Source organism: Equus quagga, unplaced genomic scaffold (genome assembly GCF_021613505.1).
Source record: "Equus quagga isolate Etosha38 unplaced genomic scaffold, UCLA_HA_Equagga_1.0 HiC_scaffold_447_RagTag, whole genome shotgun sequence".
Taxonomy (NCBI): Eukaryota; Metazoa; Chordata; class Mammalia; order Perissodactyla; family Equidae; genus Equus; species Equus quagga.
The window spans coordinates 122,314-147,911 of record NW_025793810.1 but is presented as its reverse complement, the minus strand read 5'-3'; the positions used below and the strand labels follow the sequence as shown (position 1 = coordinate 147,911).

The following is a 25,598-nucleotide window of genomic DNA, read 5'->3' as shown; positions in this document are numbered from 1 at the left end:
CTCCGCAGTTAGCCACAGTCAAGCACAGTCCTACCGTTCTGTCACTTCGCAAACATTACCCTGAAGAGGAATCCCAAGTCAGTGTCAAACAAGCCTCTACCATGAGTGTGACTGGGTGCGTATGTGCCCCAAGTGAGAGGTGTCGCGTTATGGGTATGTGTGTGTCCAAGGTGAGAAGTGGCGTATTGTACCACGAGATTACCGTACTAGAGTCCAAAGATGCCCCAACTCTCCCAGCCTGTCCCCTGTGAGTGGTGTGATCCTGGAGAAGCCGCTTGACCTCTTTAAGCCACTGTTTCTTCATTTTAAAAATTAAGGTTCAACTAAATGGACTGTCTCTAAGATCCTGTCCAGCTCTGACAGTCTGTGAAACGTGTCTCATCCAAGGTGTAGTAAACACGAGCCTGCGGTCCCCACAGACTGCATAAAGACTCTTTCATGGCTGGTTCTCCTCTCAGACCTTTGCCCTGAGGTCGGTTTCTAAACATGTGTGTCCCACATGTGTCTTCTTGGATGTCCCCAGTTAGCTATTTATTATTATTACTCAAGATCTAAGAGTAACTGGTTTGAGCCACTGCCCATTCCACAGGTGATGGGCGGTTTGGCAGAATTTTGTAGGGGATGTTTCTCCTCATTTTCCCTGACCCTATTTCTACTGATTCTCAAAATCCGCCATATGTTTTCAGCTCCTGCCTCTTCTGCCCCTTTTCCTGGACCACACGGTTCCTCTGGACATCACCTTGCCCCCTAAGTCCCCTCAAAGGTCCTCGTTCAGGGCTGTGTCTGAAGCGGCTTTGCAGTTGGGTCAGGGCACCAGAGAGGCATTCCGCTGCACAGCAGCAGCACAGCAGACGTCTTGAGTGTGATGCTCCACGTCCCGCCTCGTTAGACTTTCTCAGGCTCAGGTCTCTACCTTCCCCCGTGTCATCAGAGACTCACAGTAGGATCAGTTCTTGAAGAAATTTTCCTTCTCACCGCACACGGAAAAGGAGGATTTTCTCAAGCAACAAGTTTAGACTGTGGTCCTGGGTGGGGATTTTGCACGATATGTTGTCTCAATCTATTTAGCCCCCAAAACTCTGCGAGATCTTTCTGTGAGGCAAAGAAGAGAATTAAAAACTTACACAAGATCCTTATATACATAATTCCTTAGTTGTCAAATAACTAAGTGTAGCTTAAAAGATATCATCTTTTTAATTCAGACTTTAGGAGGACATGTGGTGAGCAGACCTAATTATTCTGACCTAAATCCCATTTTAGCCGCAGGAAATGCTACCATCAATGTGATATCTAAAGGTAAGAGACGAAGCTCTGGGCATCTGTTTTATAATTGTCACTGTGCGTTGTGTAGCTCTTTCCACAAACCCAAGTGTGTCTGACTTGAACTAGGAGCCCAGGTGTCTCTAACTTAGACCCCCGAATATATGTGGGCTATATATCTACATGACCTCAACGTGGGGATGAACCTGGGTCATTACCTGTTCTTCAGATGCTCTGTGTCCTTGTAGATCAGATAAGTTACTGTACCTGACAATTTTTCTTAACTATTTGGCCTCATTTATGCACAGTCCAAACTGTGGTATCGAAGCATTTAAAGAAAACATTAATGAGATGTATCTTTGTGGTTTTCAAGTTATTGGCATATTTCCTTTCATAGTTTCATAAGGATGGAAATTTTTCTAATAGGGCTTTTCATTTTAAGCAAAATCAAGTTTGTGGGGCATATTACTCATTACTTCTCTCTTTATTCAAAGACATCTTGAGCTTTGCCAAGAGAAAATGATTTAAACTTAAGGAAATAACAAATGCATATTATTCATAGGGCTACTGATATAAGACACGCTCTCTTGGATTAAAATCACATTTAAAAAAATGTGGTGGGGGCAGGCCTTGTGGCATAGTGGTTGGGTTTGAGTGCTCCATTTCAGCGGCCTGGGCTTTGTAGGTTCTGATCCTGGGTGGCGACCTACACACAGCTCATCAAGCCATGCTGTGGCAGCACGCCATATACAAAGTGGAGGAAGATTGGCATGGATGATAGCTCAGGGACAATGTTCTTCAAGCAAAAAGAAGAAGATTGGCAACAGATGTTATCTCAGGGCCAATCTTCCTCACCAAAAAAAAAAAATATATATATATATATACACACACACACACACACACACACACATACATACATATATGTATGGTGGATCAAATAAGAGAGTATGGTAAATGTTTGGGGAAAAAATCCTATATATCAGACATCCCACCTCTGCCACTAGGGCCACCTCTCGTACTCTGGATGGGTCACTTAACCCCTCTGGATCTCAGTTTTCCCATTTGTGAAACACATTGTAGCCCTGGTACCCATTTCCTCTTTGCGAACCTACTTTGTACTGAGTTGTTTCCAAATAGCTTTAAAGTTCTTCACGGCCAGCAATCGTGAGTGGTGTCTAGTGGGCACTAAGAACCAGAAAAGACTTTTCAGCTTCTGCAGTCCAATCCTGTGTTCTGCAGGTGAGGAGCCAGAAGCCCCAGTGATCTGTGGCTTGCCTAAGGTGACCCAGCCTGGGAGCTGGAACTAGAGCTCTCGTCTTCCGGCTCCCAGCCTGCGCTCTCTTTCCGTCAGACATATGACCTCTCTCACTTGCTGCACATTCTCCAATTTGATAGGTTCGTCCTAACCAAGGTCATTTTCTCTATCAGAAGGAGAGCGGCAGATTCCTTTAGATGGCCGTTTCCTTGAGAGATCACCTGAAGCCAACCTTAAATCGGAAGAGATTGTGTTATCGGTCCATATTCCCTACTCGACTCAGGTAAGGGCCCCCTGAGCCGCCACCCGCCCTGAAGGAGCCCAGCTCGCCCCGCGCAATGAGCGGCAGACAGGCGTCCGGGGTGATGTCCTTCCATTTCCAGCCAGCTTGCGGGGGGACTTTGTGGCTGCTCCCAGGAAGAGGCAAATTCCCAGATGACCATTGGATTTGTTTTCATATCAGGGCCACATGGTGACTTTTGGGGACCCTGGCCACTTTTGCCTTCATGGATCCCTTCCTCCATAAAAAATTAAATTAAATTTAAAAATATGTGTCAGTATAAAGATGGATATAACCCAGGCTGAATCCAGTGTTACATATTCATTCTTATTACATCCTTTTGTTTTACTTTGTTTTGAAAAGAAAAACATCCTGTGAGCCCTATCTCTCTGCAAAAGGAAAGCCTTTTGGGAGAGGAGCTAAAGTTTTGGTTTCAGATAAATTTGCGTCTTAGTCAAGATTGAGTAAAACTATAGTCAGCGTCACTGACAGCAAGTCATTGAAAGTCAGCCAACATTTATTGACCAAATGCTTTAGATAAAGTTATTTACTTATTGTCTACTTCCCACTCTACACGCCAAGCTAAACCCTGAAGACACTACAGGAATTTATAAGACACAGGGTCCTGTCCTTGAAGATCTCTAAATCTAAGAGAAAGGGCTTGAAAGAGGAAATAACTAATCAGCTCAGACAGGAAATGAGTGGGTGAAGAGCAGTCCCCGTGGTGGGGAGAGCCCTCCCCAGTGTTCAGAGTTCAGCTGGGCCTGAGCAGAGATCCGTGGAGAGAAGGAGGAGAGCACTCCCGGCGAGAGAGGGCCGTGGTGCCGGGGTTGGAGGCCAGGCAGTAGGGCAGGGGGGCTGGAGCCGCCCGCTGAGATGATGCTGGGCTCTGGCACCAAGCATCTCTGTTGCTCCTTCAAGGAGTTCGTACATGTTCTAGCAGACAGCCATCTTTGAAGGCTTGAAAGCAGGGGAAATCTTAATGGAAGTGGTATTTTAGGAACATCAATCCACTAGAAAGATAGAGGTGAAATTGGTTGGAGGATAGACTGAAAGTTGAACGACCAGTTAGGAGGCTAATGCAATAATTCAGGCAGGAAAAAGGAAAGAGGGTGGTGGCAGCAGGAAGGGAGAGGGAAGTCCCCAGCAGTCAGCACAGTAGAGTGAATATGATCAGCGTGTCTCAGACACTTCTGTGCCGCCACTGTGTTCTCTGCCAAAATGCTTTATCCTCAAAAGTCCCTGGTGGGAGGGTTTGATTTCTCCCCACCCCCACCCCTACCACGATGCTGGCCACACAGAGAGGCTCCCTGACTTTTTGGCTCTACTGTTTTATACTAGTGATGAGATTTACCCCAGAATCACGGATTTAAACCTGAAAGAACTCTGGAGGCCCTTTGGTCCACTGGTTTTCAAGCTTTGTCTATTTTCAACAGTAGAAATTTTTGTTCAAATAAAATTTGAACACCAAACCAAATAGAACACCAGACTGGAACAGGCAAAAGTGGAGGCGTGGCGAGAGACGTCCCACCTTCCCCTGCCCCTCTCAGCAGCCCCTGGGGCACCATCGGACCAAGTCCAAGCTTCTTATTGTAAAAACTGCTAAGACCCAAGTCAGCTGCCGGAGGCCACGTGTGGTGACTGAGTGATGAAGGTAGATAAGCACCAACTCTGGAGCCAGCCTGCTTGGATTCGAACCCCAGCTCTGCCACTTACTGTGGGACCCTGTGCAAGTTACTTAACCTCTCAGTGTCCTCATCAGTAAACTGGAAATGAGTGGAGTTGTTGTGGGCATTAAATAAGAATACATATAAAGCACATAGGCCAGTCCTCACACCCATTCAGCACTACCGTCACTAACAGTACCTGTGTGAGAACTCGATGTCACTCACAGGATCCTTTTCATTATAAGTAATCATCAGAGTTGTTGCTGTACTTGGGTCAGTGGAGAGAAGCACTAAATGTTTTGAGTGTTTTTCTCTTCCAAGTGGCACTTTGTGTGGGGACTGCGGCTGGCCCAATGTCATGAGAACGCCTTTGCCATTGTCAACGCTGGGATGAGCGTCAGGTTTGAGGACAGCACAGACAGGATTAAGGCGCTTCAAATGTTCTACGGAAGTGTTGGCCCCACCGTTGTCTCTGCCGGGCAGGCCTGCCAGCGGCTCATTGGGAGGTACGTCACAGCACATCTGCGACAGGAAGCGCAGGCCTTTCCAGCTTAACGCACTTTCATGAAAGGAGCACTCGGAGAGTTTTTTACTATAATATGTGTATATATAATCATGCAGAAAATTTAAGCACTGCAGAAAAGTGTAAAGAAAATAAAGATCACCCAAAAGCCAACGTCTTTCAAGATACAATGATTCTTTTCTTGCAGTTTCTGTAATAAGATTTATGCACAAATTAATCTAAGTAGATATTATCTTCAAAATTTCACTTTTAATTAACCTGCCAAATAAGTAAATGTTTCTAACACTGTGTCCTAAGACATCTGAAAACGTCCTTAAAGCCTGTAAAGAAGATGAAACATTCCAGGTTAAAGGGCCTTCCTCCTGTCACTCTCATTATTTTTAGCCTTTGGAAAGAAGTTTTCAAAATTCTTCCAACTGGCGCTTTTATAACAGTGTTTATCCACTCATCATATTCACTCTCAACAATTAGGACTTAAGGCAGTTTTTTCACCGGTATTAAAATAACTCGATGCTTCCAAAGCATTTACGTAGAAACTTTCATTTGTGAAAAATTTTACAAGCATCGTCAACGATGCAGCGCTCCCCTCGTGGTCCCCCGCGGTGTGCGTGCGGGCCGGCTGCTGAGACGAGGCCCTGAACGACACGACGGCCCGGATTGTGGAAGCTTTGATTTTAGTCCTTTTCCTACCCAAGCTATTTGAGGTAAATCAACATTCCTGGGACGAAATAGTTAAAATAGTGATAAAGGGGCACTTGGTAAGGAGAATTTGGGAGCCTTTGCATTAGATTCTGAAGACGGCTAGTGAAATAGCTGAGGGCATTTTGTTTAGGCTTCAAAGATGGACAGAGATTGCTCTCCATCTTCGCTTGCTGCGTCAGTGTAGCGTTTGTCTTTGCCTCTCCTGTGAAGTGCTGCCACTCTTTCCTACTAGGCGATGGGATGACACGGCGCTGAGTGACGCCTGCCGGTGGGTCCTGGATGCAGTTTACGTCCCGCCCGCGGCTGAGGGCGGCCTGGTGGAGTACAGGCGGACGCTCATCGTCAGCTTACTCTTCAAGTTCTACCTCAAAGTGAGGCGAGGACTGAACAAAATGGTAAGTGTTTTCTCTGGGTCTCTGGGTGCCTTGACATTCTTGGGGGCTTGCACATGAAGGACTTTCCTGCTTGGCTGTGATAGCGGGGTCCTCAGGGTGGGGCTCCCAGCCCCCACCGCTTCCTCCTGGCCCCTCTCCCTTCCTGTCCTTCCCGCTCCCTTCTCCTTCACTCCTGGGCTGAGAAGGGGACAAGCTTGTTAATCGTTTGCCCTACAATTTTTGTAACAAATACTAATGAGCAATATCAAGTTGACTTCCAGTAGCAAAGAACCTTCAGTAAGTGACTTATATATAACATCTTTTCCTGTTTTAAAGAAAATTTTCTTGTTAAAATAACACCTACTTTAATATTTAGAAAATGTGAGTAAGGCAAAAAGGAGGAGAAAATCATTTATAATCCCATCACCCATAATTAGCCACTATTAATGATTTGTGTATCTCTCTAAACCCTTCTTTATGGATGTGTATATATAGGTGTCACACATTTACATCTATAGAACTGTTTATAAAGCTTGCTTGTTTCTCTTAGTAACATAAACATCTTTCCATGTCGTTAAATATTCTTCAGTGACACTGTGACATACTGGTCACATGTCATGTTTATGGAAATATGTACCATTATTTGATCTGTCCCGTATTTTTGGATGTTTAGATTGTTTCTAGTTTTTTCCTAACTGTTTTTTTCTTCCTAACCTCGTTTAAAATTACTTCCACAGCAGTGTTTCTCAAAATATGACTGTGAGTTACTCCATGACTGTGAGTGTCCCCTTGAAAAGCCATGAGTTGAACCAGAAATGACAGACAAATGACCACATCCACATTTCTTTTATGGCTGAGAGCTTTACTGTGTTAGTTCAGCCAGTCTTTTTTTAATTATTTTTATTAATATCATTTATTATTCATAGTATATTCTACTTTATTATCTACTCTATTACATATTACATAATGTATTCAGTGTATAAATGATCAGTATGTACCTAATATATTATTGTATATAGTATATTAAATATATTTTTTATTTTTCATCTTCTATACATTATCATATATTCTCTTACATATTACATATCCTATTATGTTATATATTCTACAATTATAAAAGAATTCAAGATATAAAGAAGAAAAAGTTCTAAAAATCAGCTATAATCCAATAATCCTACTATTAACATTTGGAATACATACTTTTGTATTTTTATTTTTTTTAATTACAAATGGGATCATACTGTACACACATTTTTGTAACTAATTTTTTCACCGAACTATATTTCATGAGCATTTTTCAACGTCAATAAATGCACTTCTTCAACGTCATTTTTAATGACTGCAGAATGTTGTACCTTATGGATGTACCATAGTTCGTTTAGTTATTTCCCCGTTGTTAGATATTTAGGTTAATTCTAGTTTCTTCACGATCACAGGTAATCTGTAATTGAACATCCTTGTAGATGACTGACAAGTCGTCTTTGCCCACTAGCTCAGTTGCTTCTTGGATGTTTGCCCGGAAGATTGGCCTGGATTTGAAAGCACAGCATCCATTTAGACGTGTACATATTTCCATCCATTCAGAAGGAGACCTTGTCGTGAAGGGATGTCTTCACCTCCTGGAAACGACACTGACTTCTCCGTGTGCATAAGCAGATGTAGCTGCTCTTCAAACACCTGCTGCCCGCCCAGAGCACTTGAAGCCCAGGGCTCTCCCCCAGCAGAACTGGGGTCTAATAACTGGGAGAACAAATTGGATGACTGTTTCTACATGTCTTTTTCCAAGCCAAACATTCAGATTGTAAAATTAAACGTGAAATAATCTTCTTTTCAGGATCCCCAGAAGTTTCCTGATATCCCCGAAAACTTCACGAGCGCTCTGGAAGATTTCCCCATAGAAACCCCCCAAGGCATTCAGATGTTCCAGGTTAGTCGGTAGGGTTTTGTTTTTAATCTGTCTGTGCACTCAGATGTGTGCATTATTCATGTATCCCCCTCTTTTCAATAGCTGTATCTTGTATTACTTGTAAAGATAAATCTACTAAAGCCAGCTGATGTTACCCATTGTCACCCACACACGACGTGCTTGATTCAGCTTTCATGTTTTTACTCAAGGCTACACAAAGAATTTTGAATCTCCTCCACTATTTTCAGTTTGGTTGCTTAAAATTTCCTCCTTTTCTTGGCCAAGGTCTGCCTGCCTTTACAACCTGACTCAACATTTATTGCTTTTGTGTACAGGCCCCCAGTACATAGTCGTATATTCTAGTTGTAGGTCCTCCTGGTTGTGCTGTGTGGGACGCCGCCTCAGCGTGGCTCAATGAGCAGTGCTGGGTCCACACGCAGGATCCGAACCAGCGAAACCCTGGGCTGCCGAATCGGAGCTCCAGAACTTAGTCACTCAGCCACGGGGCCCACCCCAACATTTACTGCTTTTAGAAAGCCTTCCCTACTTTACTACAACCACTCTGAATCTCCCAGGACCTTGTGTATTTTTCCTTGTACTATATTTGTTGTGTAAGCTATTTTTTCTTGTGAGACAAAGTTGACCACGTTATTTTAATGTGTGTTTGTGTGCGTTCTGATTCCTCAACAAGGCTGTAGACTCCTCGAGGACAGGAACGATGTCTTCTTTTTTGTTGGGGAGAGGGGACTGTAACCAGGAGATGTCCCTTACTATAACACTCAGTGGATATTTATGAACTTTGACTCACGGATGTGGATACCCAATGGCCTATAGTTTTTCTTGACTTGTGAGTAAGCCAGATGCATTAGACCCAGTTTTCAGTGCATGAGAATGTCTGGCAGTAAAATGACTTGCCTTGTTCATTAACAGTGTGTGGATCCCAAACAACCTCCACAAGACCCGGTTGGCCACCCAGTCATGCACCAGTCAGCCATTAAACATGCCACAGGGGAAGCTGTGTTTGTTGATGACATGCCCCCCATTGCCCAAGAACTCTTCCTGGCTGTCGTCACCAGCACCAGACCTCATGCAAAGATCATGTAAGGAGATAAAAGATGTGCCTATGTGTTACTGAAATGCATTTAAAATTTCGTATTCAAATTGAGAGCTTATTATATAAGTTAATTAAAAGTACTCATTTCCTCTTCTGGATGTGATTCAGTCATTTTTTAGGCATAGTTATGAAAGAATTTATGGCCAAGAGTCAAAACGTTTGCTAAATACCAGCACTTTTAACACAGAATATGGTCCATTGTAGTTCTCGCTGTGGTTGAGGAATCATTTATATTGTACCTGAACTTACCCCTGCAACTTTAACGTGTGCTTTCCAATTTTCCCTCCCAGATCAATTGATGCTTCAAAAGCCTTGGCACTTCCAGGTGTGGTTGACGTGATAACAGCAGAGGATGTTCCAGGGGACAATAACCACAAAGGAGAGGTTCTCTATGCACAGAATGAGGTGTGGGATTCGTGTGTGGCTGCCTGTTCAAATACTCTGCTGGCAACACCAAAATGATTATTGGTTATGACTATAACATCCATGGATTCATGTCCACATCCACAGACTTGCAGGAAACCACTGACTCCACCTCAGTAATTCTCAAATTCTCTCCTGAATTGAGGACTCTTGGGGCCAGCCCAGTGGTGCAGCAGTTAAGTTCACATGTTCTGCTTCAGCGGCCCAGGGTTTGCCAGTTTGGATCCTGGGTGCAGACCTACACGCTGCCGGTCTAGCCATGCTGTGGCAGTCGTTCCCACATAGAAAGTAGAGGAAGAGGGGCACGGATGTTAGCTCAGGGCCAGTCTTCCTTGGCAAAAAGAGGAGGATTGGCAGTGGGTGTTAGCTCAGGGCTAATCTTCCTCAAAAAAAAGAAGTGTGGACTCTTGTGATTCTGATAAAAGCCATAAGCCCTCTCAAGGAAGGCTTCTAAAAAGTCATGAAAGTCTTAGAAACAACACAGAGCATAGGACATTAAAAGAACCAGTGGAATTTCAGGATGACTGGATTACTGTGTGTGATACAGGAGTAGCGAGGAGTGCGGCTGAAGACAGTCATAGGCCACATAATTCAGTTCTGCACCGAGTTTTTGTAGCCCCTAAATCCCACTGAAGCTACTGTTTTAAATCTATCTTCGTAGGTAAAATAACCGTTCCTGTAGTCACGAGAACCCAGTGGGCAAATGTAAGAATGTGGGAACAGCAGGGCCTTTTAACGGTTCTGTGTTTTAGCTAATCACAGGTGGCTTTTCTGCAGGTAATTTGCGTGGGTCAGATCGTCTGCACCGTGGCTGCCGACACCTATGCTCATGCAAGAGAGGCCGCTAAAAAAGTGAAGATCGCTTATGAAGACATAGAACCGAGGATCATCACAATAGAGGTATTCAGGCCCCTTGTACCTTCTAGAATGACTAGAGTGGGCTGCTTTTGGCAGAATTCAACCCATAGAGTCACAAAATGGTGTAATTTGGGCTCCGTCTACCCTTCGTTCAGCATTATCTGTAGTTTTAGAGAGAAGGTTCTGGCAGTCCACACCTTGAGAGGTAATGCTGAGCATTTTCGTGCCTAGAGCCCGCTTCCTTCCTGTGTCCACTTCTCTCCCGTGGCCTCTTGCCCAGCATGGCCTCAGAACACAGATAAACAACACCAGAGGAATGTCCCTGTGACCTCACATACGGACGTCATCCGAGGGAAAATCCGGAGCGCTGTGAAACTCAGACCCACTATAACATTCACTGAGTTACAGCTCGCGTCCTCTGTTTCTCTGCGCACTTCCTGCTTAAGCAGGAGCTCCAGAGACAGAAGACTCGGATTCGTGGTCTGACTCCATCCTTTAACAGGCTCTTAATAGCAATGAAAGCTTTGACGAGTTACTTAAACTTCTCATACCTCTGTTTCCTCATCTGTAAAATGGGAACCATGAAAGTACCTACATCAAAATGTCTCTGTGAGGTTTAAATGAGAGACTTCAGGTAAAATGCTCAGAACAGCATTTGGGACACAGAACACAGTCAATAAATATTAGTTGTTATTTTGTTTTAGTTGTTATTATTAATGAGGTCAAGATGATGTCCGTGGCGCTGTATATCCCCAGTGCCTAGCAAAGCGCTGAACCCATAGTAGGTGCTCAATAAATGTGTGTGATGGAGGGATAGGTGGATAGACGGGCACGTAGGCAATATGAACCCGGCCAAGGAAGATGCAGTCTCCATCCTCTTTGATTCTCCTCTGTTTCTCCCAACAGTTGCCAAGTTCAGGTCTTTCCCAGTTGTCCCTTAAATGCCCTTAAGTCTGCCCCTCTCTTTTCATTCTCACTTTCATGTCCATCCCACCCTCCAGCCCAGTCCTCACCACCTTATTGTCAGATTCACTACCATAACCACTCAGAGAGGCTCTTGTACTCCATTTCGACCAGCTACCCACCACATTAACTTTTCTAACCCACAAAGTTCATCAGATCACTTCTCCTCTACAAGAAACTCCCCTTAGAGAAGATTCTTAGTATGGAACTCAAGGCCCTTCATAGTCCAACCTCAGTCCACCTTTCAAGCTCATCCAACTGCTTCTTGATAGAAAGCCTCTCCCCAGCCAGCCCAGCTGTGTGCTCATTTTGGCCCCTCAGCTTTGTTTCAACCTCAGCTTTTGCTTTATTGACTTCAGATGATTTCCCCTCCATTCTCAGCTGTCCTGATCCTGTCCAATTCAGCACCGAGCTTAGGTCCCCTACACAAGGCCACCCCTGAACCTTGCTGGCCCTGCCAGCCTCCTCCTTCTTGGCCTCTCTTAACTCTATGATCTGGCCTCCTCACCACAAAGTTGGCCCCTTAACACCCAACTGCCCAGGTTCTCACTCAGCAGCCGTGTTTCATATATCCTTGTCTCCGCCTCAGCTTTCCCCAGAGCCCTGAACAAAATTAAGGAGTCACCAATGCCTGTGATCCATCTTAGCCCAATTTCTGCTGACTCCCCACTGCTCAGGTTGCCTTGGGGGGTGAAGATCTGATAGGGCAGAAGCTTGGGGTTTGGATGAGGATGAATGGCTTATTAGAATGTAAAAAACCATTTTTTCTGTTTTGGTCTTGTTTGTTTGTCCCCTGCAGCAAGCCCTGGAGCACAATTCATTTCTTTCTGCTGAGAAAAAAATTGAGAAAGGAAATGTAGAGCAAGGCTTTAAATATGTTGATCAAATCATTGAAGGTAGGTGGCCTTGCAGGAGAAAGGTGAAGCCTCTCAAGCTGAAGACTCAATGCACTCAGCTGGTTCGAGAAACCCCGAAGCTCTGAGGAGAGCTCCTCCATCCTGTGGTTTTTAAATCACAGTTTAAAATGCACAAATGCTAAGTTCACAGCTCGATGAAGTTTTACGGTTGTATGAATCTATGTGAATACTACCCACATCCAGGTGTAGAGCATTTCCAGCACCCCAGAAAGCTGCCTCGTGCCCCTCTCAGCAGCAACCCTCCCGAAGCTCTTATTCTGACCTTTATGGCTGTAGATCAGTTTTACTTGTTTTGACCTTCGTGTAAATGGAATCGTACAGCGTAACTTCCTTTGCGTCTACTTCTTGTATTCAACGGTATGTATGGAAGATTCGTCCATGTTGTTGCATGGATCACTAGTTCTTTTTCATTGTTCAGGAGTATTCCATTGTATAAGTATTCTAAAATTTATTTATCCATTCTACCGTTGGTGGACGTTTAAGTTGTTTTCAACTTGGGGCTATTATGAATCCAGTTTCTGTAAATACTATTCTACATCCTTTGGCAAACCTAAGCACTCATTTCCAGTGGAGGATACCCAGGAGTAGAATTGCCGAATAAAAGTGTTTTTATATGTTCACCTTCGGTAGTTAATGCCAAACATTAAAAAATCTGGATACTATTATTTATATGTTTGTTTTGACTTCCTGCACTGGCTAAGACCTAGTTAATATGATTTTTTTAAAAAACCATACCCAAATCCCACCCTAGGCCAGTGAGATGAGAACCTGGAAGTACAAGGTCGGAGCATCAGTATTTTTTTAAAAGCTCCCAGGTGGTTGACTCTAATGTGTGGCCAGTGTGGAGAGCCACAGCTGTCTCTACTGAGAGAATGGCTACTGTGTTAGGTAAGAGACAACAGTAATTTTCACATCATCCATTACCCACTTCTAAATAACTGTAATGGCAAGTGCCGCAAGCTTTACCTTTTACTAAAACGTGGGAGAGACCTTTAGAATACTTGTGTCCCAGCGCCATTCTATTTAAATAGAAAAGGTAGACTGCCTCCCAATTATAGAAACAATTCACTACCTCAGAAGATAATTAGATAGGGAAGATAATTAGATACAACCAGAAAAGTCCTGAGAGACGCTCAGAGGTTTGACAGTATCCACACTTGTGCCAAACATTCATTACTCCAAAATGGGTTTTGTGAAAGAAACAAAATGAGATTTTACAAAGATTATAAATTTGGGCTAAAGGTTATTTAGTAATAATATAAGACCAGCTAACACTTATCAGGTACTTACTGTGCCAGACACCACGCTAAACATTTTACATGTAATATATTATTTAATGCTGAGAACAACTGTAGGAAGTGAGTATTATTATTCTAAGCCTATTTTGAACCCCTAAGTATTTACTGCTTACTATTTAATATGCAAGCAGAACAACTCTGAGAAGGAACATATCAGTCACTCCATTTTACAGAGAAGGAAACTGAGGCCTGGAAAAGTTGGACAGCTGGCTGAAGTCTTGTATCCAGTCAGCAGTAGAGCCAGGACTGGAGGCCAGGCCTGGCGGACCCCAGGCCCTTGCTCTTAACCACAGTGGTACATTTTCTTTTAATTTTTATTCTCACACTAAGGGCAACAGAGTGACAAGGTGCTAGCTCTTGGTCATGCAGGATTTTGGCAATTGTGGGAGTTTGAAATTTCGGCGCAAGTGGGAAATTTGAAATATGAAAGGAATCTGGAATTTGGGCAGAAATGACTAAATGACACAGAGAAGTGGTGTCATGCTGTGGCTGAGAGCACGGATCCTGGAACCAGGTCACCTGCGTTTGAATCCCAGCTCTGCTGTTTCTGACCCTGAGGCCTTGGGCAGCTTCCTCAACCTCTCCACGTCAGTTTCCTAATAACGCCTGCCTCATAGGGTTAGCATGAGGATTCAATGAACTAGTTATCTGTAAAGTGCTAGGCCTCAGAACAATGCCTTGCAAACTGTAAAAACTATTAATTTTAAATTAATAATTAAATTAAAAAACTATTAATTGTCAAATAAATTTGGGCTTAGATTAAATTCTGTGTACACATGCGGAAAGCAAACTGTTTTTAGTCAAGGGGGCCTTTTTGCATGACCGACATCTATCGTCCCAAGAAATAATTTCAAGAAATCCTTTTCTCCTGGTAAACAATTCACTTATTTTAACAGCACAGTCTTCTAGCTAGTTTTAAAGTAAAAATACTGCCTTCCAAATATTTAAACTAGGGCCAAATACCTCTCTTGGTACAGCCCACAAAATGATAAGGATGTACTGAACAAGCCAAAAATCTCAGCTAAACCAGGACGAGCAGACTAGTTTTAGGTTGGGGAACAATCTCAGCTCTGCCATTTTAAACCTTTGTGTCCTTTAGCAAGCTACTTACCCTTTCTGTGACTCAATTATCCTAATATCATCTAATTGAGGAATATATTGTTATCAACGCCCCCCGCCCCCATTTTACAGATGAGGATGTCAGGGTTTAGTAACTTGGCCAAACTCACTGAGCCACGAGATGACAGAACCTGGATATGTGGCTGTTAGTGTGTGTACTCAAGTCCAGCACATCACAGATCTCACCACCCCACTAGACAGACGAGGGAACTGAGGCCAAGAGACGGGAGTGAATTCCCCAGTGTCATGCAGCTGGCTGGGCACAGCGAAGATTAATTAGAAAAAGTGGTTTAGCCAAATGACATAAAAGTCCAGCTGTCCATAAACTGAAGCCTCTCTCTCTCTATACACCAAACAACACCGAGAGCCCCCAAGTTGGGACTTTCAACTAAACCTTGTCCTGTGTTTATGCTTTACAGGTGAGGTCCACGTGGGAGGACAGGAACATTTTTACATGGAGACACAAACTATCCTGGCTATCCCAAAAGAGGAAGATAAAGAAATGGTGTTACACCTTGGAACACAGTATCCAACCCGTGTGCAGGTAACAGGATATTTTTGGAAATAGAGACTGCAGATGACATGAGATATGAGGCCCTTAAAGCAGACCTTCCACTCTAGGAGCCGTTTAATTCCTCCCCTCTCCGCGCCTCAGACTCCCTGCACACTTGACATTAGCTAAAGTCCAGAGTGAAGAAAATGGGGCAAATATTCCCCTAAAAGGACAGACCTTTCCAATAGATCTGAAAATGTTGCTACCTTCTGAAATACAGGGCAAAGTTCATCTTTCCCATAACAATTGATTGTGTAAAACTTAATCTCAGAGAGGACAAAGCCTTAATATTATGTCCCCCTTTCCCCTTGTGGTTCATCTGCGTTGCTTCTCTACGTGAGTGCTTTCGAGTGTTGGTGGTACATGTGTATGTAAATTTCCCTTTGTGGTTCATCTGAGTTGCTTCTCTACGTGAATGCTTTCGTGTGTTGGTGGTACATGTGTATGTAAATTTCCCTTTGTGGTTCATCTGAGTTGCTTCTCTACACGCATGTTTTTGTATATTGGTGGTGCACATGCACATGTAACGGGATTGCATTTCCTAGACATTTTCAGCTCAGTGCAGTAGCACATGAATTCCAGTCCTGTTCCAATGGCTGAGAAATAAGGCATTGCTGCCCCAAGGCAAGTAAAGAAAATCCTCTGACATTCCCCTCTTCTGAAAGTGTGGAGTTGTAGGTCCTCGAAGAGTGCCAGGCACCGGGGGACACTCAGACACTTCTGCTGGGAGAAGGAGTAATGACAAGCGTCTCTGAGGGGGAAAGCCGGGGCTCCCTGGTGGAGCACAGTGAGTTGGTACCTTGAGGTCTGAAGGGATGGGTAGGCTCAGTGGGAGGAAGAAGCTACCAGCTGCCGTTCAAGGCAAAATGGAAGGCTGAGGGGACTGATGCTGAGCTGCGATGTGGCTGCAGCCTCTACAGTTGCAAGTTTTAAAGTGAACAGAGGAGGAGCGAGGAGATATGGGCTTTGCCCCTAAGCAGCTACATGATCTCCGACAGGTCGCTGGCCATCAGTATCTGTTTTTGTTAACTGAGGAAAATAATGAAGATCACCTCTGAGGTCTCTTTTGGCAGACGGTGTGTGGCTCTGGGCTCCAAATGGGTGACCAATATGTCCCAACGTCGCCCTTGCTGTCTACCATCCACATCTCCTGGGGTGCAGTCAGTCAGCTCCATGACAGCAGGCATTTCCCAGGAGTGACTAGGGCACTGGGTATGCACAGTCCATGGCCCAGAACCTGGGGCAGTATCAAAAGCAGGCCAGCAAGGATTTGAAGAGACATTTCTCCAAAGTTCTATGAATGACTAATAAGCACATGAAAAGATGCTCAGCATCATTAGTCACCAGGGAAATGCAAATCAAAACCACAACAATACCACTTCACAGCCACTAGGATGTCTGTAATCAAAAGGACAGCCAATAACAAGTGAAGAGGAAGTGGAGTAATTAGAACCTTCTTACACTGCTGGTAGGCATGAAAACTGGCACAGCCAGTTTGGAAAACAGCTTGGCAGTTTCTGGGGATATCAAAAATAGAGTGACCATATAACTCAGCAATTCCCCGACTAGATGTCTACCCAAAAGAATTGAAAACATATGTCTACACCAAAACTTATACACGAATGTTCTCAGCAGTGTTGTTCACAACAGCCAAAAGTCCATCAGCTAATGGACGGACACAACACAAATGTCCATCGACTAATGAATGATAAAAAAAGGTGGTCTATCTATGCAATGGAATGTTATTTGGCCATAAGAAAGAGTGGAGTACTGGTACATGCTACAACGTGGACAAATCTTGAAAACATAAAGCTAAGTGAAAGAAGCCAGTCATAAAATACTGCATACTGTATCATGCTACTTAGATGAAATGATCAGAACAGGTAAATCTACAGAGACAGAAAGCCCATTAGTAGTTGCCTGGTGCTGGGGGTGTGGGGAGAGCTGAGGTTGAGGGGAGAATGGCAATGACTGCTCAATAGATGCAAGGTTTCTTTGGGGATACTTAAAATGTTCTAAAGTTAGATTAATGACGATGGTTGCACAGTTCTGTAAATGTACTTGTTGAACTACTGAATTTCCTTTACTACGCAGAGGGGAAGTACACGGGTGAGGAAATACACTATTAAATTGTGCTCACATGGCTTCCGGGACTCCCCTCTTGCAGGAATTTGTGGCTGCGGCACTAAACGTCCCAAGGAGTAGGATCGCCTGCCATATGAAAAGAGCTGGAGGAGCCTTTGGGGGGAAAGTGACCAAGCCTGCTCTGCTAGGAGCTGTCAGTGCTGTGGCCGCCAACAAGTAAGAGTCACAGTGATAGCTGTTAACGTCAGCAGTCCTGCAGGGCAGATGCCTCCTCCATTCTTCCAGCCCTGCGCCCCACCTCACATCCCATGGGTCATGGCCTTTCCTTTCCAAAGGAGGTGGTGAGCGCGTGGGTGAAGGAGCAGTGGACCCAGAGCCAGAGGACCTGTGTTCAAGCCCTGCTCTGCCCACTCTCTCCCACTCTCTCTGGTGCCTCCTCCAGGGCGCTCTGAGAGGGTGTCTGAATGTGGGGTGCGAACTCACACAGCTTTGGTTCTCAACCCCTTCAGCCGCGACATCCCCCTCAGGGCAGATATTTTAATCCCCTTTTAGTATCCCAAAGTGAAATCCATAATAATATAACCTCCTTATATACGTAGTTGCAAAATAATCATACAATGCCTTAATGTATATAAAAAAGAAATGAAAGTAACATAACCAAATACTGTATCATTTCAGTATCTGAATTCTCAGACATGACTAAACCAGAATGATAAAGTAATAGGCTTCTCTTTAGCTTTTAATGTCTCCACAAACTTCCAAAATGTTGCTTAAGGCATGTTCCTATCCCCATGGGAAACCACTAAACCAGATTATCTCAAGCCCCTTTCCTCATTTTACATTTCCACAACTTTATGCAGCATCCAGCATATTAACAGAGTCGTTTCCTGTAGGACTGGCCGCCCAATCCGGTTTGTTTTAGAGCGTGGTGATGACATGCTGGTAACTGCTGGCCGCCACCCACTCCTCGCAAGATACAAAGTGAGTGAGAGTGAAAATTTCGGGAAACTGCCTAGAACGTTGTCCTATGATAACCAATCGATATTGAAGACAATTACTAAATTCCATACCACTTGAAAGGGATACTTGGATACTGCCTAAAAGTAACCAGAACTTTCTGGTCAGTTGGGATCATGGTCAACTTGAGCACCATCCTCAGTGTTCCTCTGGTGACTGTCGCATCAGGGCATGTGCATGAAGTAGGTCTGGATCCACCAGTGGGATCAGATGTGTGTGTACAGCAGGGCCTGGCTGTAAAGGACTCCTGAGAAAATGGTTTTACTTGTTCTATCCCTTTGCAGGTCGGATTCATGAACAATGGTGTGATCAAAGCTGCTGACGTTGAATATTATATCAACGGCGGATGTACTCCTGATGAGTCTGAGCTAGTAAATAAGCGATACGCCTTTCCCATAAGTTACCAGTTTAGCTGTACATGTCACCCTTTATTTGCATGAACTTTTCTGTTTCAAATGGATAAATTGTGTGAAGAGTTTGAGTTAGAGATAAAATTTAGATATGTGGTTTTGAATATTTGATAGATGTGAAGTTTTGTTTGTTTTGCTTTAATTTAGGTGATAGAGTTCGTTGTGCTGAAATCTGAAAATGCATATAATATTCCTAATTTTCGGTGCCGGGGTAGGCCTTGCAAAACAAACTTGCCGTCCAACACTGCCTTTCGAGGATTCGGCTTCCCCCAGGCTGCAGTGGTAGTGGAAGCTTACGTATCTGCTGTGGCATCTCAGTGTAACTTACCCCCTGAAGAGGTAGGTAATCAATCAGAACCTCCGAAAAAACTCTGACTTCATTGGTTCAGATATATCCTGAGCACCTACATATAGCATTATGTCAGCTTCTAAGTAGATTCAAAGAACTAAAGGACATCATCTGTGTGTCGGTTAGCTTTTCTGTGTAACAAGTCAATCATAAAACGTAGTGGATTAAAACAACAAATAGCATTTCTTCTGATTCTGCAGGACAGCTGGGTAGCTCTTCCCATGTGGGCTAGTTCAACCGGAGTTTTATGGTCTACGACAGCTTCACTTACATGTCTGGTGGTCATTGGGCTGATTAGTCTAGGGGATGTCTCAGCTGGGAAGGCCCATCTCTGCTCCACAGAGGCTCTCATCCTGCAGTGGGCTAGCCCAGGTTAGTTCTCATGGTAGTTCAGAGACTTCCCAAGAGTAGCAAGAACATGGCAAGGCCTATTGCACAAGCACTTTTCAAGCCTCCACCTGTGTTGCGTATGTATTGTCCCATTGGCCAAAGCAAGTCCCATGACAGTCCCAGAGTCAATGTGAAACCACCCAAGGGCATGAACAGAGTGGAATGATCTCGGCCATTTGTGCAAACGTCCTACCTCAGGTCAAGATTTTGAGGAGCTAATTTGAGAACAGTTAAGAATAAGGAAATGTTGTGTAGAGTAAAAGAATGTTGAGTCAGGAGAATTGCCTCACCACTAACAAAACTTGTGACAGGGCTAATAATAGTATCTACTATTTCTCAGGGTTATTGTAAAGTTACTTGAAATAATACACTTAGCAGGCAGCCTGGAGCGTATGAAGTGTTCAATAGTTATTATGTATGGTTAATATATATTGTGTTCTATCGTTATGATGATTATTGTTATCCTTGTGTTTATGCATTTACACTAGTACTTGCATATCGATAGCCATTTAAATAGTTGTTTCTTTTTCTAGAAGGGCTTTCTTTATATCAGGTATATAACAAAAAGGTATGCTTCAAGTTTTATTTTAAATTCCATTTCATTTTCTTGTCATTCAGGTTAAAGAAATAAACATGTATAAGACAATTAGCAAAACAGCCTATAAACAGACATTTAATCCAGAGCCCTTGCGAAGATGCTGGAAAGAATGTCTGGAGAAATCCTCATTTCATGCTAGGAAACTGGCTGCTGAGGAATTTAACAAAAAGAATTACTGGAAGAAGAGGGGGCTTGCTGTGGTCCCCATGAAATTCACTGTTGGGCTTCCCATGGCCTTCTACAATCAGGTGAGGCTGGGAGAGACGTCTTCTTGCCAAAAGCTCTTTTCCACACGACTGGCTATCTGAAAAAGTCGGTCGTGTGCAACCAGGCATGGTCCCCTCAGGGGGGAGAAGGAACTGGGGCCGTTCCCTGGAGCAGGAAACAAAGTGGCTTCGGTCACGCATTGGGGACCACAGGTATCAGGGCAGCCCTGGTGCGACACAGTACCGAGGACCTCAGAGAGCAGTCAACAGATAGAGTCCAGCTCAGGGGGCTCTGGCCTTGCTGAGGGCCCCAAACCTGGGTTTAGGGTACGGGGTCAAGTTTCAGATCCACGAGCGAATTGGAGGAAACAAGAAGATCCCTTTCTCTCTTTCCTAATTTCTTAGTGACAACAGTAGGGTCATTTGAAGATGGAGTTTTCAGAAACACATGAGCACAGAATCTTGGAGTTACTATAGGGACTACTGGGCCCTCTTTTTTAACTTCACTTTAAACAGTTTTACTTGGGGTTCTGATTCTCTCTTTCATTTTTTCCTTCTCTCCCCATCATTGTCTGAAATGTCTCCATAACCAAACCCAAACAAACCAAAGAATACAGGCCTCCTCACCGTGTGGTTGAGGTGTGGCCACGCTCTCTCTTACTGAAATTATCTTCCGTGTCCACCGCTCCTTGGAGTCTGCCATCAAGGCAGAAGGCAGAATGAGAGGGGAGGGGTTGAAGGCCAGGAGCTGCAGGCTCGGCACGGACGTCAGGCCTTCCCGAGGCGGTACTGCTCGAGCCAGAATCACCTACAGACCCCCTTTAAAGGAAGGCATTCTCTGGACTTTCAGTGGTTGCTGAAACTGTTTATTTTAATGTAATTTAACTATGTAGAACCACAAAGCAAAGAGTAATATCCTTTATAAAACACAAGCAAATTTGGAAATTAAGTAAAAATAATATTTTAATGCCAGTAGTATTCAAAATAGCAACATGAACTTAATGTGGTGGCTCATGTTGCTCTTCTAAAACTAAACCCTCACTCACAAGATGCTGCTGCTTCCGGCCGCTGCTGTAGAAGGCGTTTGGAAGCCTTCATCCTAAATGTCTGTGGAGGGCGTGATGTCTCCCTGTGGCCCCCTTGCCTCTAAGATGCCTTGTCAATGAAAGCAGTCCTGCTGGTGCTCATACAGCCGTCCGCACAAAGTCTAGCGTGGGCTCTGGAGGCTCTGGCAGTGCTCGTTCACACCTGGTCCTCATTACTCTCGCTGGATTGTCATGAGCTGAGAGCACAGAGTTTCAGAGTTGTAGTAGAGAGCTTGATGGGCCTGAGAAAGAATGCCGTCTCACACCTAGGAGACTGGGACGGCTAAATTAGTCCATTTGCTCTAAAGGTAGTTTCATGTGCAGGGAGCGCAGAAGAATAAGCTTTGGAGAAGCAGCTCCCAAGGCCCCCAGGAGGCAGGAGATGGTGGAGGGAGATGAGCCACCATTCGTATACCGACGTTGATGGTTTTCAAGTCTGGGGCTCCTTGAAAGGGGTTGTCTGTAGCCACCAATAATGGCTTTGTCCTCCAGTATAAAGAATGAAAGATGGGCTCAGTGAAGCAAAACCGTTCACCTGGCGACCTCAGCCTAATGCACAGCTACCCTTGGCCACACCGATCTCCACGCTGGTGTTATAATTAATTCCCCCAGGCTGCAGCTCTCGTCCACATCTATCTCGATGGCTCTGTCTTGGTGATTCACGGTGGCTGTGAAATGGGACAAGGCCTTTACACCAAAATGATTCAGGTGAGATGAGTACCTGTTTTCTCCCTTGTGGAAGAGAATAGTGTCGCACAGTCGGTTAACAGCTTTTTTCCTGTTGAGCAGGAGAAGTACTGTCACATTAAATGCACAGGTCAATGGTGAGACTCATGTTGATTTCAGGAACACAAAAATGCGGGGGGGGCGATGGGAGTGCGTGTTAGAATGGAGGAAATATGTCATATTATTCTTCCTGCATACTCCAGAACCAAGCTGTTAGGTCTTCTGAAAAACGTGATTCCAGTTTTCAAAGATAAAGCACTTTCAGCTTTATGACAACTGCTCAAGGCAACACTGTGTTAATTCAAATCTTCATTAGAAATAAATGTATTTAATAGGATGAGAAATTATGTTCTTAGAATTCACAGTCTGCTTAGGAACTCACCACAACTGACTAATATTTGTACTAATTCAAAGAAGTGTTTCTAATATTGTCGAAAGATCAAGAGGTTATTTGCAATCCCTTCTTTTATAATATTAAATAAGAATTTGTTGAATATGAAATTTGAATTAAAAATGTGGGACAAGGGCAGATTTTCTCTCCCACTGAAAAATAGAATATATTTTCTTTAAGGAAAGAATATTATTTAATAGCGTCCTTGGTATTAGGAAATCACAAAAATCCACAGGGCCTTCTTTGAACATATCTTGCTTCTTTACAATAAAACCCTTATGGCTACAAAATGCCCCAGAAAGGAAATAAAATCTGCTAAATGGTCTGTAAACCACAAGGAGAAGATGCAGGTGAAACAGTGAAATGGAGACCCCAGCCTTGCTTGTGTGTGTCCTACTAAACCAGACGCCTCAGAGTGACCACATGGCTCCTTGACATTGGTATAAGAGAAGGCACAGAGAGTCTTCAGTTGGCCACATGTCTGAAAAGCAGTGTATCTTTTACAGTGCCATTTAAAATCTTCAAATTCATAATCTACGTATAAGACTTCAATGTTTGTCCTTATAAGATAGCCAGGGTTTTTTGTCAACTTTTATTTTGTTTTTTATTTTTTTTTGACGAAGATTAGCCCTGAGCTAACTACTGCCAATCCTCCTCTTTTTGCTGAGGAAGACTGGCCCTGAGCTTACATCCATGCCCATCTTCCTCTGTTTTATGCTTGGGATACTTACCACAGCATGGCTTTTGCCAAGCGGTGCCAAGTCCGCACCCGGGATCTGAACTGGCAAACCCAGGGTCACCGAGAAGCGGACCATGCGAACTTAACCGCTGGGCCGGCCCCAGATAGCCAGGTTTTATACTCAGTTCAAAAAAGAATTAAATGGTTTTTAACCTGGTGGGAGGGAGGCTTAGAGACAAAGAAATAAGTAATATTTTTCTTCTGCTTCTGGCAGGTGGCTAGTCGCGAACTGAACATCCCCCAGTCGTACATACACCTGTCAGAAACCAGCACGGTCACCGTGCCCAACGCTGTCTTCACGGCGGGCTCCATGGGGACAGACATCAACGGGAAGGCTGTGCAGGTGACTGTTCTCTCAGTTCTCAGTCACCCATAACAGTGCTGCAAGGGACCCTGTCCCACTCCTTTTATGGAAGATGAAACCGAGGCCAAGAGAGGTCAAGTGGCAGGGTCTAGGTCACTAATTTCTGGCAGAGCTGAGACTCCAAGTGGTTGCAGCTCCCTCTATGGGTTCCTTGTTTCCTCCCCAAAATCTACCTATAATTTTTCTAATCACTTTGAAATAAGTAACAACCCATTGATCACTTTTATTTGCAGAATCCATCTCATCTCAATAATTAGAATGTCCAGCCGAAAACTCCAAAACGTACTTGAAATTGCAGTGTCTCTGCTACTCTCCAGCTTGGGCCTGCAGATAGAAAGGGGGTAGAATAGCTTCTCCCCATTTCCCTCCCTGCACTTTCTCACACACCCATCCCCCAACTCCTGCCCCACTTCCTAGCCTACGTGTCAGACCCTTGTGAAGTCCAAGGCAGAGAGAGCACAGAGGTAAGAGGCAGCACAGGCCTCAGCGCCTTCCGGCCTTGCTCCAGCTGACTCCCTCCCTGTGGATGCTACTGTGAGCTCCTTACAGGGTCCCTTCTGGGTAACTGACATGGGCGGTGCCTCTCCTGTGGCTTTAGCCACTGCTGACCTGCCCCAGCCCCTCCCTGAGCCCCAGGCCACCTCCAGCCTCTTTCTACTGAGTTACCTCCCCCTCTTTAGGAAGCTGTTATAGGTGGAGTCCTTTTAAAATCTAGAGATCAGAGGTTACCAGGAGCTGGGAGGAAGGGCAAATGAGGAGTTATTGCTTACTGGTCCCAGAGTGTCTGTTTGGAGTGATGAAAAAGTATTGGAGAGAGAAGCAATGGTTGCAGAAAAAAAATACAAATAAGATTGTTTTAAAAAGTCAGTGGGCGAAGTTCAACTTGCAACTTGAAAACTTCTTTTCATGTTGACTATTGCCAGGCCACCTTTGAGACAAAATAAAATTCTGCCTCTGAAGTCTAAAAATGTGGGAAATCCAAAATGGAACCTTTGCGCACACTGGCCTCCTTGTCTGGTTTGGGCAGAGCCGTGTCCAGCAGACCCAGAGGCTCCCTGGAGGGAAAGGAGTGACAACTTGTCGTCTGATTGCCCTTCAGACAGTCTGCAGCTCTTCAGTGGGCTTCCATGGCGGGTTGCCCACTAAGACCCGCAGCTTCCTGAGGCTCTGGAGTCTTTGTCAGTCAGCCATCACTTCAGACATTCAGAGGAAACATGGCAAAAGCTGAGGCCCCGTTGGCTGCAAAGACGACAGTGGCTCCAGCCTTGCTGTAAACAGACTCTCCGTCTGCTGTGGAAGATGAAGTTGTTAACTCCAGAATTCTTTTTAAAACTGAAGTCATTCATATGGGAGTAAAGTCTAGGAAATGGCTGTAAGAGAAAAATGCCTTATAGAAAAAAATTCTGCATAATTTCAAATCAAAAGCAGGAGTAAATGGATTAGGTAAATCAGTAAACATTGGTTCTTTTACGTCTACGGAAATAGAGATTAACTGAGTATTAAATACCGCAAAGCAAGGAAAGCAGCAAGTAGGGAAGATTGATTTCATTTTGGTTTTGTCTTCCAATTTTGTCTTAAAATGGAATGGTTAAACATAGAGAATTCAGTGAATCAGAAAAAAGTTACCCTAGGCGAGATCCACACCACGGGTTCTACCCAGGACACACGCACCTGAGAAGGCCATGCGGGCCATGGGAGTCCCGCGCCCTCCCAGAGATGGCCCTCTGCCACCCAGGTGACCTGTAGACCTGTGTTCAGAAGTAGACGCCCGGCATCAGGGCCTCCCGGCCCCAGAGCCTGCGCAGCAAGCTCTCTGAGGGGCCCTGAACGCCTCTCACCAGGCTTGAGATGGAGGAAGCCCTGGCTGCCTCCTCCCTGAGAAGATGGAGGTCCCGGCGCACCAACGACCGTCTCCAGTGACGGCCTCTCCCTAAACCAACCCTGCAGTCTCTTCACCTCCGACCCTTTGACGTCGCAGAGGTGGGGTGGGACAGTTTGTGGCCACTTACTCTGCATGTCCTGCTTA

The 25,598-nt window shown here is 44.5% G+C and overlaps 1 protein-coding gene across 3 annotated transcripts in view; it reads left to right on the top strand.

The window, feature by feature from the left end:
• The window catches only part of AOX1 (aldehyde oxidase 1), a 61,395-nt gene that overhangs the window by 21,517 nt on the left and 14,280 nt on the right, over positions 1-25,598 (top strand). For 2 of the 3 annotated variants that reach the window (XM_046649268.1, XM_046649269.1), the window contains exons 12-28: positions 1,203-1,296; positions 2,689-2,798; positions 4,784-4,968; positions 5,920-6,082; positions 7,896-7,988; positions 8,898-9,067; positions 9,372-9,486; positions 10,282-10,404; positions 12,125-12,221; positions 15,079-15,203; positions 17,380-17,513; positions 18,191-18,278; positions 18,599-18,685; positions 18,872-19,063; positions 20,082-20,309; positions 21,965-22,060; positions 23,423-23,551. In XM_046649268.1, the coding sequence (XP_046505224.1) occupies positions 1,203-1,296; positions 2,689-2,798; positions 4,784-4,968; positions 5,920-6,082; positions 7,896-7,988; positions 8,898-9,067; positions 9,372-9,486; positions 10,282-10,404; positions 12,125-12,221; positions 15,079-15,203; positions 17,380-17,513; positions 18,191-18,278; positions 18,599-18,685; positions 18,872-19,063; positions 20,082-20,309; positions 21,965-22,060; positions 23,423-23,551 (2,229 nt within the window). The remainder of the gene's footprint in view (positions 1-1,202; positions 1,297-2,688; positions 2,799-4,783; positions 4,969-5,919; positions 6,083-7,895; positions 7,989-8,897; positions 9,068-9,371; positions 9,487-10,281; positions 10,405-12,124; positions 12,222-15,078; positions 15,204-17,379; positions 17,514-18,190; positions 18,279-18,598; positions 18,686-18,871; positions 19,064-20,081; positions 20,310-21,964; positions 22,061-23,422; positions 23,552-25,598) is intronic. The other variant, XM_046649270.1, reaches the window with a different exon arrangement.